The sequence below is a fragment of the Rutidosis leptorrhynchoides genome, chromosome 7, assembly GCF_046630445.1.
Source record: "Rutidosis leptorrhynchoides isolate AG116_Rl617_1_P2 chromosome 7, CSIRO_AGI_Rlap_v1, whole genome shotgun sequence".
NCBI lineage: Eukaryota > Viridiplantae > Streptophyta > Magnoliopsida > Asterales > Asteraceae > Rutidosis > Rutidosis leptorrhynchoides.
In genome coordinates, this window is record NC_092339.1 from 263,791,547 (window position 1) to 263,809,708 (window position 18,162).

Consider the following 18,162-nt stretch of genomic DNA (forward strand, 5'->3'; position numbering starts at 1 on the left):
GGTATCACCTGTGCCAAGAAAAGCACCCTCTTGTCAGGGGCCACTATTAAGTTCATCTGCCAATGGCAGAATTCGAACCCGTGACCTCCCTTTGACTTTGACCTTGACAAACACTGTCAAGGTAACTATCATCATGTTAAATCACCACAATATTCACAAGAAGCAATATGAAACTATACAACCAACATTACATGATGTACAAGCCACATTGCATGATGCACAATTCAATCTAGATGCAATGATGATCTGTCAATTTGATACTACTCCGTATTGCCAATTAAAAAACAAAGACCGAGCAATCTAATATTTAATTTGCAAAGAGCATAACTATTCCTAAGAAAAAACTGCATTACGAACATCACATAAACACTACAACAATATCGACAAACAATCAATCAATAATCACACTACAAACTATAGAAACAAAAGTAAGATATAACCCCAACAAAAAAGCTACCTATACAACCACACAATTGTTAGTCCGGCTTCAATGTCCATCATCAACTAGCTCATTCTCCACCAACTAGTCCGAAAGAAAGAATACAGACAACACAATCGCCATACCCCTTTCCCTTTCTTCAACTCTTGATTCGAATATATACTACTCCCAAGACATAAGGTATCAGTATGCTACTTTTATAATATAGAACAACCCAACACGTGTTTTCTTTTTCATGTGTTATTGGGTGGTCTTTGTCAACCCACCCCGAGCCACATTCCTGCATAGACATAGATATACCATCAGATACTTGCCTCATTTTATCAGAGAGATGTTTTGGGTGTATGTGTGTTTGCAGTAATAAGTGAGTACTAGATATGATCATCCAACTAATCTGCAGCTCTAATTATCCTTGTGCTTTTGTAGCTAATATGATTTCAGTTACAAAAATTTCAGAAAGGTCAATTAGAAAACTGAAAAACAAGACCAAAAAATTACATGTATAGGTTAGACAATGAAACATAATAGACCATACCTGGTTGGAAGTTGCTGAGAACTATTTACGGGACCTTTAAAATTCGCAAACCGCTTAGACCTAATATCCTGTTCTTTATCAACACGCATAGAAGCTACTTCCTTCTCCATTGCAGCCACCTCTCTTCTCATTTTTTTGGCCTCAACCTCCATAGCCTTACTTAAGGTATCTACTTTTTTGGCTAACATCTGATAGTAAATAAATAATACAATTCAGAAAATCATAAGTTAACTCGTTTAAATAAAATATAATATAATATAATAATAATAATAGATGAACCTCAATAGCATCATCCTTGTCTTTTATGCTTTGATCTTTTTCATAACCAGCTTTCCTCAAAGCAACCACCTCTTTTTGAAGCAAATCGTACAACACTCCAGGCACACTATCCTCGGTTTCAGTTCCCAACGAACCACTCGGTTTTTCATCCGAATTTCCTATCTCAATATCTTTGGTTCTCTCACATGATTGGCCAACAAGGTTAAAAGTAGGACTGTGACTTCCGTTTGACATAAGTTTACTCCTTTCAAGTGCGCGTGTACCACCATCAAATGACTTCGATGTACCTTTTGCATGCCTTAGAATTGAACTCGAATCAGATGATCGTATTTGAAAAGATGATCTTTTTGGTAAAAATCCATTTGATGCGATTTTCGAAAAGTTATCGGCCCCACCTAGTGACTGGCGACGTGAAGGACCGTTACTCATGCCTTTTACATCTGATGAGCTACGAGCAAGAGAATTTGGTGATCTCAATGTGTCTTCAAGTACTCTAAGTCTCAGTTGAAATTTGTCCTACGAACGTTCAAGAAATAATATAATATAATATTCAGTATCAAAGTCTAATTAAAAAAATTAGCTAAAAGGGTAACAGGTCAAATGGGATTGAACAGGTTGATGCAGCCCAAAGTCTATTTATAATACATACAACATCCAGATTTGTTTTTATCAAGCATTTAGATTGTTATAGTGATAATACTTGTCAGAAAATTTATATTTACAGTTTATAATATTCGTAAAACTAGACAACAATAATGTTTGTGTGACAACGTAATCCAACCTGGACCATTTCAACCCATACTAAAAATAGCATGTTTCAATTTCAAACAATTCTGACACAATTCCCCGTCCTACCGACCCACCCAATTTGCCACCTCTTTGAAAGCACATGTTCCAGTAACAATAAATTAGCAGCAGCATATTACTTTCAGTTGTGCTTCAGTCCTGGCAGCACGCTCGGTTATCGCTAACTTGTCCCTTAGTTGTTGCATCTCTCCCTATCAAGATTAGAAGATGGTTATGCTTACAAACCAATGAGACAATAACTAAAATTATATATACGTTTTTTTAATTGAATTATTACTAGAAACTAATACTATAAAGAAATATCAATACGCATATATACCTGAAAGAACCTTCTTTCTTCAAGCCATTGTTTTACAGGCATCACTTTGTCATTAGCATCTTTCCATTCATTAGCTACAACTGTTGCTACTCTATTTGCTGTAACCTTTGCACGAGCTAGCTCTCGATCTAGAGTTTTTCGTTCCTCCTATATATTTAAAAATCAAAAACTTAGGTATATTAACATACCAAAGGATACAACATAAATGAGTTTATACAATAATTAATCAACTATAGGAATAGACTAGAGTTGAAAGGTGAAGGTATTTCATATGCCCGAGAGACATATTAAACTAATGTGGCTAACATGTTATGATCCAAGTCGGGTCATACCCAATAACAAGCTTATCAACACTCTTGTATTTATCTTATCGAATGGATCGTCAAGTAAATACTCGACACTTAAATTTAGAAAATTGGTTTTCTAAAATATAAATAACTTTTGAGGTTAAATTATTTGGATAATTTATATATATAATGGATCTAATTGTTTATATGGTTAAACAATTACTATGTATTCTACATTTTATAAAAGGATTATAAAAGTAGAATCTACCACCCCTTTTATACTTGCTTTATATATATATATATATATATATATATATATATATATATATATATATATATATATATATATATATATATATATATATATATATATATATATATATATGTTTGATAGTTTATAAGTACTTAAACTATTAATTGGAGTTGTATTTTATAAAAGGGTTTTATAAAATATAAAAGCAAGTAATAATCAACATGTACAAGTTTAATAAAATGTTGCAAAAAAAAAAGGGGGGGTGCATGGGTGGTGGCGGTTTTGGGCTCCCAAGGCAAGCCACCCATGCTTGAGTGTGGCATTAACTTTCACTTGGTTTAAGGGCATGCAAAGGCTATTCTCTTACACACTCTTCCATTCTCAAGTTACATTCAAAACAAGCAAAATAATTCTCTCTTCCTCTTGTTCATCTTGGCCGAAATTTTTTGGGGAGAAAGGAGGGATTCAAAGTTTGCTTCTTTGCTAATTATAAGTGTCTAGCAAATCCTAACTAAAGGTAGTGTTGGTTGCTATAGCTTGTGGGTATACTATACTTGAGGTTTCACACTTTTGAGGCTTGCTTCATCATCTTCTTCATCATCCTATATTGTAACCCTCAACTAGCTTGAGGAGGTAAAAATTCTTTAAACCCACCTTTTATATGTAAGCATATTATTCAAGACTTGATATGGTTATGGATTTTGTCTTTTAAAATGGTTAATTTATAACATGAACTACTTGCTTCCGCTCACTTTAATCTTCATAAAATGGGTTTTATGAACTAGTTAAAAATGTAGAACATGTAATTTTAAAAGTTTGTCAAAATCCATCAATGGTATCTAGAGCCGAGGTCTATGGATTATGCTTCTAAATTGTCTTTAAACCCACTATATTTTCATTCCAAGTACATGCATGAAAATGGAATACAAAAATTGTCGGGTTCGGGTGGGTTTTTTTTTTTGCCAAAAATTTGGAGACCCAAAATGGGTTTTGGGTGCTTCCATTTTTTCATTTTTTGTTGTTGTTTTGGTTCACAATCATGCCTTGACCTTGTGGTTGGATTTGTGTGTGATTTGGTTGATTATTCATTCTTATGGTTTGTAATAATTATTCATTCATTTTGGTTTGTAATAAGTTGTAATTATTCTTGTAATTTTGATGTAATTTATTCTATTTTGGTTTGTAAAATAGAATAGGTTGTTATTTCATTTTCTAGAAAAGAATTGTATTAGGATATAATTTTGTAAAGAGAAAATGAAGATTCATGAAGAAGATTACAAGATAGAACTTTGAAGATTACAAGATTAAGTGGGAGATTTTGTTTAAAATCTCTTACTTGTTTAACCCTTTAGGTAACACTTGTTTTGGCTAAACAAGTGCTTACCACTTTGGCATGATTGTGGACTTTCCTTTTGCATGCTTGTATGTTTTTTGTATGTGTTTGGTTGATACAAAATCTCTTGGAACAACTTGCAAAAATGACATTATAATTGGTTATAATTATAACAACATGACACTAATAAATGGTTATTAGGTACTAGATGAAATTGTAAATAAAATGGTTTATTTAAAAGGTAATGAATTGGTAAATGGTTTACTAAAAGGACATGAAAATAGGTTTTCATAAAACACTACACACCAAATGCATGTTGGTGTATAGCATTTTGTTTTCTAAAACTAGAATGTAGAAAACATAAAATCCCTTTTACTAATACAAGGTAAACAAGTTAAACGCCATCCTTTTGTATGAACACTTAGACATATTAGGAATCTCTTGATGGGATAAAGGTCACCTAACCGTCATGAGTGAACTAATGTGAATAAGGTACACTTCGCATACATGTGGGATAAAGGTCACCTAACCACTTGTATGTTAAGTCTACATGTTTACGCAAGTAGGACGACTTGATTTGGGAATCATGAACTTAGGGTCACCGAAGCATGAGGAACAAATAGGCGTTGATGGGATTAATATGCCATGCAAAAGGATTGCATGATCCCATAACTTAGAAGTTGCAAAAGGATTGCAATTGTCATTATGACTACCTAGCTAAATCAAATGACGGGATAAAGGTCACCTAACCGAAATTTGATTTACCGTTGGATTCTAATATTTAATAAAACGAATTAAAAGGGTATTGTTTATTAAATCTAAAATCGATACTTAAAATGAACTTTGTTGAATTTTGTAGATGGCCGCTAATAACAACAACAACATGCAAAACGCACCACTTAACATGAACAACCTATCGTTACGGTCTCTCCTCGAGAAAGACAAACTCAATCATACCAACTTTATGGATTGGTTCCGCAATCTTCGGATTGTCCTCAAACAAGAGGATAAAGCGTATGTACTTGAGGACCCCATTCCCGATCAACCGGATGAGAATGATGTGGAGGCAATGGCCTCTTACGATAAGTATTGCCACGACTCCCTTCAAGTCTCATGCTTAATGCTTGGGACTATGATACCCGAACTCCAAAAGGATTTCGAGCATCATAGTGCATACGACATGATAACGCAATTGAAGGAGATGTTCCTCCAACAAGCGCGTGTCGAGCGTTTCGAAACGGTTCGGGCGCTACATGCTTGTCGTATGGACGATACCCAATCGGTTTCATCTTATGTACTTAAGATGAAAAGCCTTATCGATTGTGCTAACCGCCTTAACCTAAACATATCTAATGAGTTAGCCACCGATCTTATCCTTAACTCCCTATCAAAAAGGTTTGATCAATTTGTAATTAATTACAATATGAATGGGATGGATAAGAGCATAGGTGAGCTTCACGGTATGCTTAGAACGGCGGAAACTAGCATGGGTAAAAGGGCTTTACTCGTGTTAGCAATCGATCAAGGTGGGTCAAAAGGTAACACCTCTAAGCCAAAGGTGGCCAAGAGAAAAGGACCCGCCCATCAAGGCAAAGGGAAAGGGAAGATGGTTACCCCAACCATCAACAAGGCTAAGAAGCAAAAGGTAGCCGAGAAGGCAAACCCCAAAGAAGACCCATGTTTCGGTTGCGGTGAGATGGGTCATTGGAAACGAAACTGTCCGGTCTATCTTAAGGAGTTGAAGGACAAGAGGGATGCAGGGCAAACCTTAGGTAATATATATATGGTATATATAGAGCTTAGTATTACTTCTTCTAATACATGGGTATTAGACACGGGATGTGGAACTCATATTTGCAATTCTTTGCAGGGGTTCAAAAGAAGTGATCATAAGGCGGGAACATCAAGTCTCTATATGGGCAATGGTGCAAAGGTGCATGTTAAAGCTCAAGGAGATTTTATTTTGAAGTTTCCGAGCGGATTGGAACTTATTTTAGAAAATGTTTTGTATGCTCCGGATTTGTGTAGAAACATTATTTCTATTTCTCGCTTAAAACAATGTGGTTACGTTGTTAATTTTATTGATGATGATATTCATGTTTCTAAAGACAATGTATTCTATTTCAAGGCTTCGCCTTCAAATGGAATTTATGAATTGGTTCATGAAGACGCATCATCGAGCTCTATGTACCATACAAGCACCAAGAAACTCAAAAGGGATTTGAGTGATTCCTATTTATGGCATTGTCGCCTTGGCCATATAAAAAAGAACCGAATGCATACACTTCAAAAGAATGGACTTTTGAAATCAAATGAAATGGATTCGTTTGATGTATGTGAATCTTGTTTACAAGGCAAGATGACTAAAGCACCTTTCAAAGGGACTCATGAAAGGGCTAAGGATTTATTGGGATTAATACATTCGGATGTATGTGGACCCTTTAAACCCATGACTAGGAATGGTGGAAGATACTTTGTTACTTTCACTGATGACTTTAGTCGTTTCGGATATGTCTATTTATTAAGACACAAGGACGAAACGTTTGAAGCATTCAAAGAATATCAAAACGAAGTACAAAATCAACTCAATAAGACAATTAAGGCACTACGTACCGATAGAGGAGGTGAATACCTAAGCGATGCCTTCCAAGATCATCTTAGGAGTTGTGGGATTATCTCACAACTTACTCCACCCGGAACACCCCAACTTAATGGAGTTTCCGAAAGGATGAACCGAACCCTAATGGATATGGTTCGATCATTGATGGCAAGAAGCTCGTTGCCTCTATCATTTTGGGGTTATTGTCTAAGCTCCGCGGCTCGTATTTTAAATATGGCCCCAACCAAGAAAGTGGAACGAACTCCTCATGAGATGTGGTTTGGAAAACCTCCTTCTCTTTCATATTTGAAAGTATGGGGATGTGAAGCTTATCCTAAGCGTCATGTAGCAAATAAGCTACATGCTCGATCCACAAAGTGTATCTTCATAGGATATCCCAAAGATGACATGGGATATTACTTCTATGATCCATCCGAGCAAACGGTATTTGTTGCTCGAAAGGCGGAATTCCTTGAAACCAAGTTCCTTATGGAAGGTCATGGTGAAAGGAAGATAGATCTTGTAGAGGTACAAGATCAAATCGATGATACACAATTGGTTGGCACTAGTACTCAACATGAGGATGTTGAAAATGATCAAGTGGATGATCAAAGTACACAAGACGTTCGAAGATCTAGTAGGATTAGTAATCCTCCCGAGAGATATGGGTTTCTCGTGGATGGTTGCTATACGGCTGATTTGGATGAACCGACAAACTACAAAGATGCTTTATCAAGGATTGATAAAGATAAATGGCAGGAAGCCATGAACGCCGAGATGCAATCCATGTATGAAAACCAAGTTTGGGAACTTGTTGTGCAACCTCCTAGCTCCAAGCTAGTTGATTGCAAATGGCTTTTCAAGAAGAAAACCGACATACATGGAAACTTGGATACATACAAAGCTAGACTTGTAGCAAAAGGTTTCACTCAAACTCAAGGGGTTGATTATTGTAGCGACCCGACCAAATCGTCATTGACGGCGCCGTCTACTTAGGTCCCGTTACGTGGTCATAAGTCTTTAAAACAACGTTTGACCAAAAGATATGTCGCATTCATTTCAAATGTAAAGGTTGTTCAAGTTTACAAGAATAGTTCCACCACAAGTTACGATACATAGTTTTAAGTACAAATGAAACTTATGCGACACAATTTAAAAGTATCCAAAAGACGCTCCATGTATGCATATATACTCGACATCCAATGCAAGTATCAAAATAATGAGCGGAAGCATGTATCATGTATCATTCAAGGACCTGAGAAAAACATAGAAATCTGTCAACGAAAACGTTGGTGAAATCATAGGTTTAAGTAAGTAAGTACAAGTGAACCACAAGATTTGCATCAATGAAATAATAGTAATACATTCCAAAAGTTTGTTTCACGAGCACCCAATTATCAATGCTTAACGTTTCCTTCCGTTGAACCCCATCACTTAGTGCTAGAACATACACTGTTTCTCGAAAATATATTTCATTCGTAAACGGTAGCGAACCGTTTGAATGAGGGTTTGTCAAACCCATATGGATCCATACAACATAAGTTCTCGCTTACACCCGGCAAGTGTAACTAATGATAATCGAATTGAGGATTTTGTTCTAAACTCGTATGTAGAATGTTTGTTTTCCTGTACTTGTGTTCACTTAGTAAAAGAAATGTTTATGTTTTCTCATCCCAAATGTAAGTTCAAAAAGAGTAAAAGTGGGACTATGATCTCACCTTGAGTGCACGAGTAGTAAAGTACTTCGACAAGTAAACGTGTGCAAAGAACAATGCTAGTCTTGACCTAAACAATAGGTTTGTATCAATAACGGTAAACACGATAGGTCAAAGATGTTCAATTAGTCCTATGGCTCGTTAAGACTCGATCATAATAGCATGTGAATCAAATTGTCATGTTTCATGCAAGGTACAAGTATAAAAACATGTTAGAACGATTGCACAAATATTTGGTTAAGTTTGATTAAAAGTCAAACTTTGGTCGGTCAAAGTCAACGAAAGTCAACACGTTCGGGTCGGGTTCCGAACTATTTTTCTGAGGTTTTTAATCATATATGAACATGTTAGAACAAGTTTCATGTGAATCGGAGGTCCGTAGTATGCCAAACATTTTCCATAAAATGGACACCGGAGACAGAAGCTGGGCACGGCTTATGCCGCGCCGCGGCACCCTTCTGTCTCGCCGCGACAATAGGCGGGTGCTGGTGCCTGGTCTGTTTCACTTGTCCAACTTGATCCAAACTTCAAATAAGCATAAAACGCAAACCACAAACACTTAGGACTCGCACCTTATATCGTTGGAAAGCTCTTTTGACATAGAATGCAACTAAACACAATTTAACAATCAAAAACCTCATTTGTAACAACCGAGTTTTCCAACCAAGTGATCATTCAATGCCCACATTAATGCTTCAAACTCACCAATGCACATTTAATGATTTGGGCATTCAATGCATACATGTGACATGCCATTTTGTAGGTAATGGAGCATACAATACAACTAACAACTTACTAACAACAATTCATGGCAATCAACGCATCAAATAATCACTTCAAGTTCTTCAAACCCTAACTCAATTCCACCAAAAATCAATAATCAAGCTCATGAAGTTTTCTAAGGCAACCTACACATCAAATTGAAGCTAGTGATGCTAGTAACACAATTAAAACATCAACTTTCAACATCTAACAACATATGATCATCCAAAATTCAAGAACAACACACCAAAATTCAAGTTCATGCTAGTTACACTAAAACAACGAGATCGAGCATATAAATCATATATTCATGTTAGACTTGAGCCATAGACACTAATTAACACTTTTATAAGTTAAAAACATCAAGAACACAAAATCTAGTGATTTTAGAAAGTTACCCAAATGAGATGAAGTTGGTACCAAAATGAAGAGGATGAAGAGAGGATCACGAATATGTAATTTATTTGGTTGCTAGCTCCCTAATCCGGATTTAGATGATGAATGAATGAGAAAGGAAATTGGGTGTGTTCTTGCTAGAGAGAAAGAGAGAGAGAGAGGGAGATGGTAATGAATGGGTGAAAGGGGTTTGACCCTTTGACCTAGTCAAGGGTTTGATCCCTTGTCAAGTTTAGTCCCTCAACTTTCGTTCGGGTGCGGGAATTACCTAAACGAGATAATTTAAAACGCGTATCAACGGGAGATGTTATAAACATATAACGGAGTTTAAATTAGTATAACGGAAAAGTAAATGGAAAAAGACGGGATGTTACATTACCTACTCCTTAAAAGAAATTTCGTCCCGAAATTTAAGTAGGCGTAGTAGTCGTTGTTTCTTCCTCGAGATCTTGCGTTTCCGAATTCACGAATAGATGAGGATACTTCCTTTGCATTTGATCTTGTCTTTCCCAAGTAAACTCGGGTCCTCTTTTGGCATCCCAACGAACCTTGACAATCGGGATTCGGCTTTGTTTCAATGTCTTGACGGAGGTGTCCACAATTTCAACCGGTTCCTCCACAAAATGAAGTTTGTCATCAATAGTAAGTTCCTCGAGAGGGATGACGATATCGGGTTCGGCAAGACACTTTTTCAAGTTAGATACATGGAAGGTAGGATGAACGGAGTTCAATTGAGGCGGGAGATCTAAACGATAAGCAACGGTTCCAATACGCTCCAAGATTTCGAAAGGACCAATATACCGCGGATTTAGCTTCCCGCGTTTCCCAAAACGGATTACACCCTTCCAAGGTGCGACTTTTAACATTACTCGGTCACCGACTTGAAATTCAAGATCGTTGCGTCGTTTGTCGGTATAGCTCTTTTGACGACTTCGGGCCGTCCTAAGCCTATCTCGGATTTGAACGATTTTCTCGGTGGTTTCGTGAATGAGTTCGGGTCCGGTGATTTGCACGTCGCCTACCTCGGCCCAACAAAGAGGTGAACGACATTTGCGGCCATATAGCGCTTCAAAAGGTGCGGCTTTAATACTCGCGTGATAACTATTGTTGTAAGAGAACTCGGCGAGAGGTAAGTGCTTGTCCCAAGCTTTTCCGAAATCAACCACGCAAGCTCGTAACATGTCCTCTAAGGTTTGAATTGTACGTTCGCTTTGTCCATCAGTTTGAGGATGATATGCGGTGCTCATGTCTAAACGCGTTCCCAACGCTTCTTGCAATGTACGCCAAAATCTAGAAACGAAACGGCCATCTCGGTCGGAGATAATCGATAAAGGTACACCGTGTCGGGCTATGATCTCCTTAATGTAAAGTTGTGCAAGTTTCTCCATTTTGTCCGTTTCTTTCATGGCCAGGAAGTGTGCGGATTTGGTGAGACGGTCAACAATAACCCAAATGGTATCATAACCGCCCGTCGTTTTTGGTAGTTTGGTGATAAAATCCATCGTTATCCTTTCCCACTTCCATTGCGGGATCTCGGGTTGTCGAAGTAGTCCGGACGGTCTTTGGTGTTCGGCTTTGACTTTGGAACATGTCAAACACTTGGAAACATAAGTAGCTACGTCCCTTTTGATGTTCGGCCACCAATATAGCTGTTTAAGGTCGTGGTACATCTTATTGGCACCGGGGTGAATCGAGTATCGTGACTTATGGGCTTCATCTAAAATAAGGCTTCGTAGGTCCCCATAACTAGGCACCCAAATCCTTCCGGCGAAATATCGGAGTCCGGTTTCTTTAACTTCGAATCGAGAGGTGAGGACGTTTAAGTGTTCGAGAGAAATGTTTTCATCCTTGAGAGCCTCATCTTGGGCTACCCGAATTTGGCTATTAAGGTTTGTGTGGATGGTGATGTTTAAGGCTCGGACACGAAGAGGCACCGCTCTTTCTTTTCGACTTAAGGCATCGGCTACTACGTTTGCCTTCCCGGGATGGTAACGAAGCTCGCAATCGTAATCGTTCAAAGTTTCAATCCACCGTCGTTGTCTCATGTTTAGTTGCTTTTGATCGAAAATGTGTTGGAGACTTTTGTGGTCGGTAAAGATAGTACTCTTGGTTCCATAAAGATAGTGTCTCCACATTTTAAGTGCAAAGACAACGGCTCCGAGTTCGAGATCATGTGTCGTATAGTTTCGTTCATGAATTTTGAGTTGTCGAGAAGCATAAGCAATGACTTTCGTTCGTTGCATCAATACACACCCAAAACCATGTTTTGAGGCATCGCAATATACAACAAAGTCATCATTGCCTTCGGGAAGTGACAAGATAGGAGCGGTGGTTAGCTTCGTTTTCAAGATTTGGAATGCGGATTCATGTTCGGTCGCCCAAATGAATTTCTTTCCCTTGTGAGTCAATGCGGTTAGAGGACGTGCAACCAAAGAGAAATTTTCGATGAATCTACGATAGTACCCGGCGAGACCCAAAAATTGACGAATGTGAGTAGGAGTAGTAGGAGTCTCCCATTTGCTAATGGCTTCGATTTTCGTTGGATCGACTTTAATACCTTGGTCACTTACAACATGACCAAGAAATTGAACTTCCTTTAACCAAAATTCACACTTGGAGAATTTGGCATAGAGTTGTTCTTGTCTTAAAAGTTCAAGCACAAGTCGGAGGTGTCCATCGTGTTCTTCTTCGCTTTTTGAATAGACTAAAATATCATCGATGAACACGATAACGAATTTGTCAAGATACGGTTTGCACACGCGGTTCATAAGATCCATGAACACCGCCGGTGCGTTAGTGAGACCAAATGGCATTACAAGAAATTCATAACTACCATAACGAGTTCGGAAAGCGGTTTTGGAGACATCTTCCCCCTTAACCCTTAATTGATGATAACCCGAGCGAAGATCGATTTTCGAATATACACAAGACCCTTGTAGTTGATCAAAGAGGTCATCGATGCGAGGAAGAGGATATCGGTTCTTAACCGTCAATTTATTTAGTTCACGATAATCAATGCACATTCGTAGGGATCCGTCTTTCTTTTTAACAAACAAAATCGGAGCGCCCCAAGGTGAATGGCTAGGTTGGATAAAACCACGATCAAGTAGTTCTTGGATTTGACTTTGCAATTCTTGCATTTCAGATGGAGCAAGTCTATACGGTGCACGTGCTACGGGTGCGGCTCCCGGAATAAGATCGATTTGGAATTCAACCGGTCGATGAGGCGGAAGACCCGGCAATTCGTCGGGAAATACATCGGAATAGTCACTAACAATTGGCACATCATCGATGTGCTTCTCATCGGACTCGACTTTCTTAACGTGGGCAAGGATCGCAAAACAACCCTTACGGAGTAGTTTTCTAACTTTAAGGCACGAAACGAGGTTGAGTCCGGTGCAACTCTTATCGCCATAGACGATCAAAGGTTCACCATTCTCGATAGGAATTCGGATTGCGTTAAGATCACAAAGAATGTGAGATTTCGTTTTGACTAACCAATTCATACCGATTATTACGTCAAAGCTTCCTAGTTCCATGGGTATCAAGTCAATTTCAAATTCCTTACCCAAAATGTTTAACGTACACCCCCGGTAATATGTGTCGGCACTTAATAGTTTTCCGTTAGCCACTTCAATGGTATAAGTGGTATCTAATGGAAGAGGTGGAGTGCTAAAAGAATGAGTCAAAGTCTTGGATACAAAGCATTTATCGGCACCCGAATCGAATAAGCAAGAGACATAAGAATTGTTGAGAAGAAACGTACCCGTGACTAGTTCAGTGTCATCCCGGGCTTCCTCGGTGTTTATGTTGAAAGCTCGGCCGCGCGTATTGGGGTTATCTTTCCTCTTCGGGCATGCATTTCTATAATGGCCCGTTTGGCCACATTCATAACAAGTGCCCGTCTTTGGTGCATTGGGCCACTTTCGAGCTACGGGAGTGGCACTTTTACAATCGTTGGCCTTATGACCAACTCCTTGGCACCGGTGGCAAATTATCTTACTACATTCGCCAAAGTGATGTTTGTTGCATTTGTTGCAAAGAGGCAGGTTCCCGGCATAACCTTTCTTGCCGTCGGAGGTGTAAGGCTTCTTAGCAAAGTTGTTGTTGCTTGATTGGGAGGGTTCCCACTTTCTTTTGTTGCCGCCCGATTTATCCTCGGCCTTAGGTGCCGAAACTACGATTTCGTCAACCGTTTCAATTAGTTGGCGAGCCATGTTCATAGCGGCTTGATGAGTAGTGGGTTTGGATGACATCACCCCTTGTTTGATGCTTTTTGGAAGACCGAGCATGTAGAGCTCAATCCTTTGAGATTCGGGGTTAACAAGATTAGGACACATCAAGGATAGTTCGGCGAAGCGTTGATTATAAGCTTTAAGATCGTTTCCGACCGCTTTCAAAGCTCTTAGTTCTTCCTCAAGCTTTCGGGTTTCTTCGCGCGGAAAATATTCAACAATCATCTTTTCCTTTAGATCGGCCCAAGAGAGGGAATGAGCTTCATCGGTACCCACCGATTGAACATAGGTGTTCCACCATGTTAGAGCAATTCCGGAGAAAGTGTGAGTGGAGTATTTGACCTTGTCTTGGTCCCGACAACCGCTTATGCTAAAGACGGCTTCCGTTTGCTCAAACCATCGGGTGAGCACGACCGGTCCCCCGGTTCCATCAAAAGTGTGAGGTTTTCACCCCATGAAAGCTTTATAGGAGCATCCCTCGTTTGAGTTTCCGGCTCCATTGTTGTTGTCGTTGTTGTTGTTGTTGTGGTTGTTATTATTATTGTTGTTGGATGAGTGACCGGCCATGGCCGCATTTACGGCGGTAGCTATCATCCGTTCGAGAGCTTGTTCGGGAGTTTCATTGCGGCGTACACGACGAGGAGCCATTGTTCCTTCAAGACACAAGAATATCATTGATTAGTATTCTCAATAATACTAACCGTGATATAGAATGAAGATAAAGAGAAGTTTTTCCTCGACTCGCCTTAAATTCTTTATGCCATAATGTCGGAATGTTCATATGAGTCACCGTAATATAATCCCGGAAATTATATTACCCTGATTCATATGTGCATTCGACATTATTCTATAAAGTCAAGGTGGCGTGTCAATCAAATTAAACAACGTGAGATTAAGATGAACTAAGAGTAGATATGAGTAGAAGCGTTCGAGTATAAATGCACAAGTAGTCAAGTAATTCCTACTTCAAGTCTATATGCCGGTTGTAGTCTAGACTCATCAATGTACCCTATGACTCGGGGTCGACACCAATGAACTCTAAATCCCTACAACCAACGCTCTGATACCATCTGTAGCGCCGACCAAATCGTCATTGACGGCGCCGTCTACTTAGGTCCCGTTACGTGGTCATAAGTCTTTAAAACAACGTTTGACCAAAAGATATGTCGCATTCATTTCAAATGTAAAGGTTGTTCAAGTTTACAAGAATAGTTCCACCACAAGTTACGATACATAGTTTTAAGTACAAATGAAACTTATGCGACACAATTTAAAAGTATCCAAAAGACGCTCCATGTATGCATATATACTCGACATCCAATGCAAGTATCAAAATAATGAGCGGAAGCATGTATCATGTATCATTCAAGGACCTGAGAAAAACATAGAAATCTGTCAACGAAAACGTTGGTGAAATCATAGGTTTAAGTAAGTAAGTACAAGTGAACCACAAGATTTGCATCAATGAAATAATAGTAATACATTCCAAAAGTTTGTTTCACGAGCACCCAATTATCAATGCTTAACGTTTCCTTCCGTTGAACCCCATCACTTAGTGCTAGAACATACACTGTTTCTCGAAAATATATTTCATTCGTAAACGGTAGCGAACCGTTTGAATGAGGGTTTGTCAAACCCATATGGATCCATACAACATAAGTTCTCGCTTACACCCGGCAAGTGTAACTAATGATAATCGAATTGAGGATTTTGTTCTAAACTCGTATGTAGAATGTTTGTTTTCCTGTACTTGTGTTCACTTAGTAAAAGAAATGTTTATGTTTTCTCATCCCAAATGTAAGTTCAAAAAGAGTAAAAGTGGGACTATGATCTCACCTTGAGTGCACGAGTAGTAAAGTACTTCGACAAGTAAACGTGTGCAAAGAACAATGCTAGTCTTGACCTAAACAATAGGTTTGTATCAATAACGGTAAACACGATAGGTCAAAGATGTTCAATTAGTCCTATGGCTCGTTAAGACTCGATCATAATAGCATGTGAATCAAATTGTCATGTTTCATGCAAGGTACAAGTATAAAAACATGTTAGAACGATTGCACAAATATTTGGTTAAGTTTGATTAAAAGTCAAACTTTGGTCGGTCAAAGTCAACGAAAGTCAACACGTTCGGGTCGGGTTCCGAACTATTTTTCTGAGGTTTTTAATCATATATGAACATGTTAGAATAAGTTTCATGTGAATCGGAGGTCCGTAGTATGCCAAACATTTTCCATAAAATGGACACCGGAGACAGAAGCTGGGCACGGCTTATGCCGCGCCGCGGCACCCTTCTGTCGCGCCGCGACAATAGGCGGGTGCTGGTGCCTGGTCTGTTTCACTTGTCCAACTTGATCCAAACTTCAAATAAGCATAAAACGCAAACCACAAACACTTAGGACTCGCACCTTATATCGTTGGAAAGCTCTTTTGACATAGAATGCAACTAAACACAATTTAACAATCAAAAACCTCATTTGTAACTGTAACAACCCGTCCTTATCCTCCTGGACGAAATTATCAACATCTGGTTCCATTGCGTTGATCGACTCCAAGTAATGTCTTTAGTATGAGCAAATGCACAGCGGAAGACTTAATTTACACCTGAGAATAACATGCTTTAAAATGTCAACATAAAGTTGGTGAGATATAGGTTTAATGTCGACAGTGATATAAATATAGACCACAAGATTTCATATATAAACATTTTAATAAAAATATTCTAAGTGGTTGAGCACTTGGTAACCATACTTAACAATTAATCACGTCGCATATTCCCTTTAATATGAAATCTTACTACACTGTACCAAGTGTAGTCACGAAACGAAGTACTGTGCAACCGTTGAATACTGGTCGTCCAGTCCGGTTGGGGTTGTCAGGCCCGATAGATCTATCAACAGGATTCGCGTTTACAATACCGCTGTAAATATTAGTTACCAAGCTACAGGGAAGTATGCCAGTGGTACAACTCAACGTAGAACATATTTTTCAGTTACTTGTGTCCATATCGTAAAACATAAAATACATGTATTCTCATCCCGAAATATTTAGAGTTTAAAAGTGGGACTATATACTCACCGAATGCATTTTGTAGTAAAAATACATATAACATCATTGAACAATTGTAGGGTTGGCCTTGAATTCACGAACCTATATCATTTGTATTTTCATTAATACATATAATCTTGTTCAAGTAAATTATATATAATTATTAATTGTTATTTTAATAACTTATATATTTCGTTAATAACTTAATTAGCTATATTTATTTCATATACATTAGATAAATATTTAGTATTTGTTAAAAATATTATAGTTATATTATATAAATATATTTCTCTTATGTATATAATATTTATTTAGTAAATTAATAATAATAATCTTAATAATGATAACGAAAATAATAATTTTTATAATAATAATAATAGCTATTTTGTTTGTAGTATTCCATGTATTAATAATAATATTGGTGATAGTAATGATAATAAAAAAATAATGTAATTAAATTATAAGAAAAATCATGTTAATGAAAATAATAATAATGAGTTTTAATAGGAGTGATAATAATATTAATTATTCTAATAATAATAGTGATTATAATGGTAATAAAATGTTAATACTTATAATAATATTAATAATGATAATAATTATAATAATAATACTACCTTTAGAGTAATAATCTCCAAAAAGAATGTTGTTGCCCGGGATCGAACACGAGACCTCTCCTTCCCCTAACACACCCCTAAACCATCCCTCTGATTGTTATTTTTCTGAAATAAATCGCAATTAAATTCATATAACCCTTCTGACTTCGTTTCTTTTGCCCCAACAGCAAGTTCCCAAGCCCAAACCCATTTAGGTTTATTCGGCCCAAGTAGGTAACCCGTATTGAAACACGGCCCGATATCAAAATCTGTTTTAATGTATTTTTAAGTTACAACCCAATGAGGGTTTCGATGTCTCGAATTTTTAAAAGAAGAAATTACAGCCGACATTTTTTTATAGATAATAAGGGATATTTTAATCAGGGCACTTTACAGCTCCATCCCCATTAACAAAAAAAATGTTTGATATCAAATCATCATCATCGTCGTTGTCTCTTTCCTTCATCATCATCGAGTTCATTATCATCATCATCTTCTTCGTTGAATCATAACCTCATCTTAATTCTTCTTATTCTTCTTTCGTTCATCGAATTACCATCAT

The 18,162-nt window shown here is 37.8% G+C and overlaps 1 protein-coding gene across 1 annotated transcript in view; it reads right to left on the reverse strand.

Annotated features, from left to right (window-relative positions):
- Positions 1-207: 207 nt before the first annotated feature.
- Positions 208-18,162, reverse strand: part of LOC139856859 (microtubule-associated protein 70-2-like) — a 32,562-nt gene continuing 14,607 nt past the window's right edge. Inside the window, exons 7-11 of the mRNA XM_071845570.1 lie at positions 2,380-2,526; positions 2,180-2,251; positions 1,254-1,769; positions 975-1,162; positions 208-719 (exon numbers count right to left, since the gene is read on the reverse strand). Of these exons, the coding sequence (XP_071701671.1) occupies positions 680-719; positions 975-1,162; positions 1,254-1,769; positions 2,180-2,251; positions 2,380-2,526 (963 nt within the window). The 3' untranslated portion in view covers positions 208-679. The remainder of the gene's footprint in view (positions 720-974; positions 1,163-1,253; positions 1,770-2,179; positions 2,252-2,379; positions 2,527-18,162) is intronic.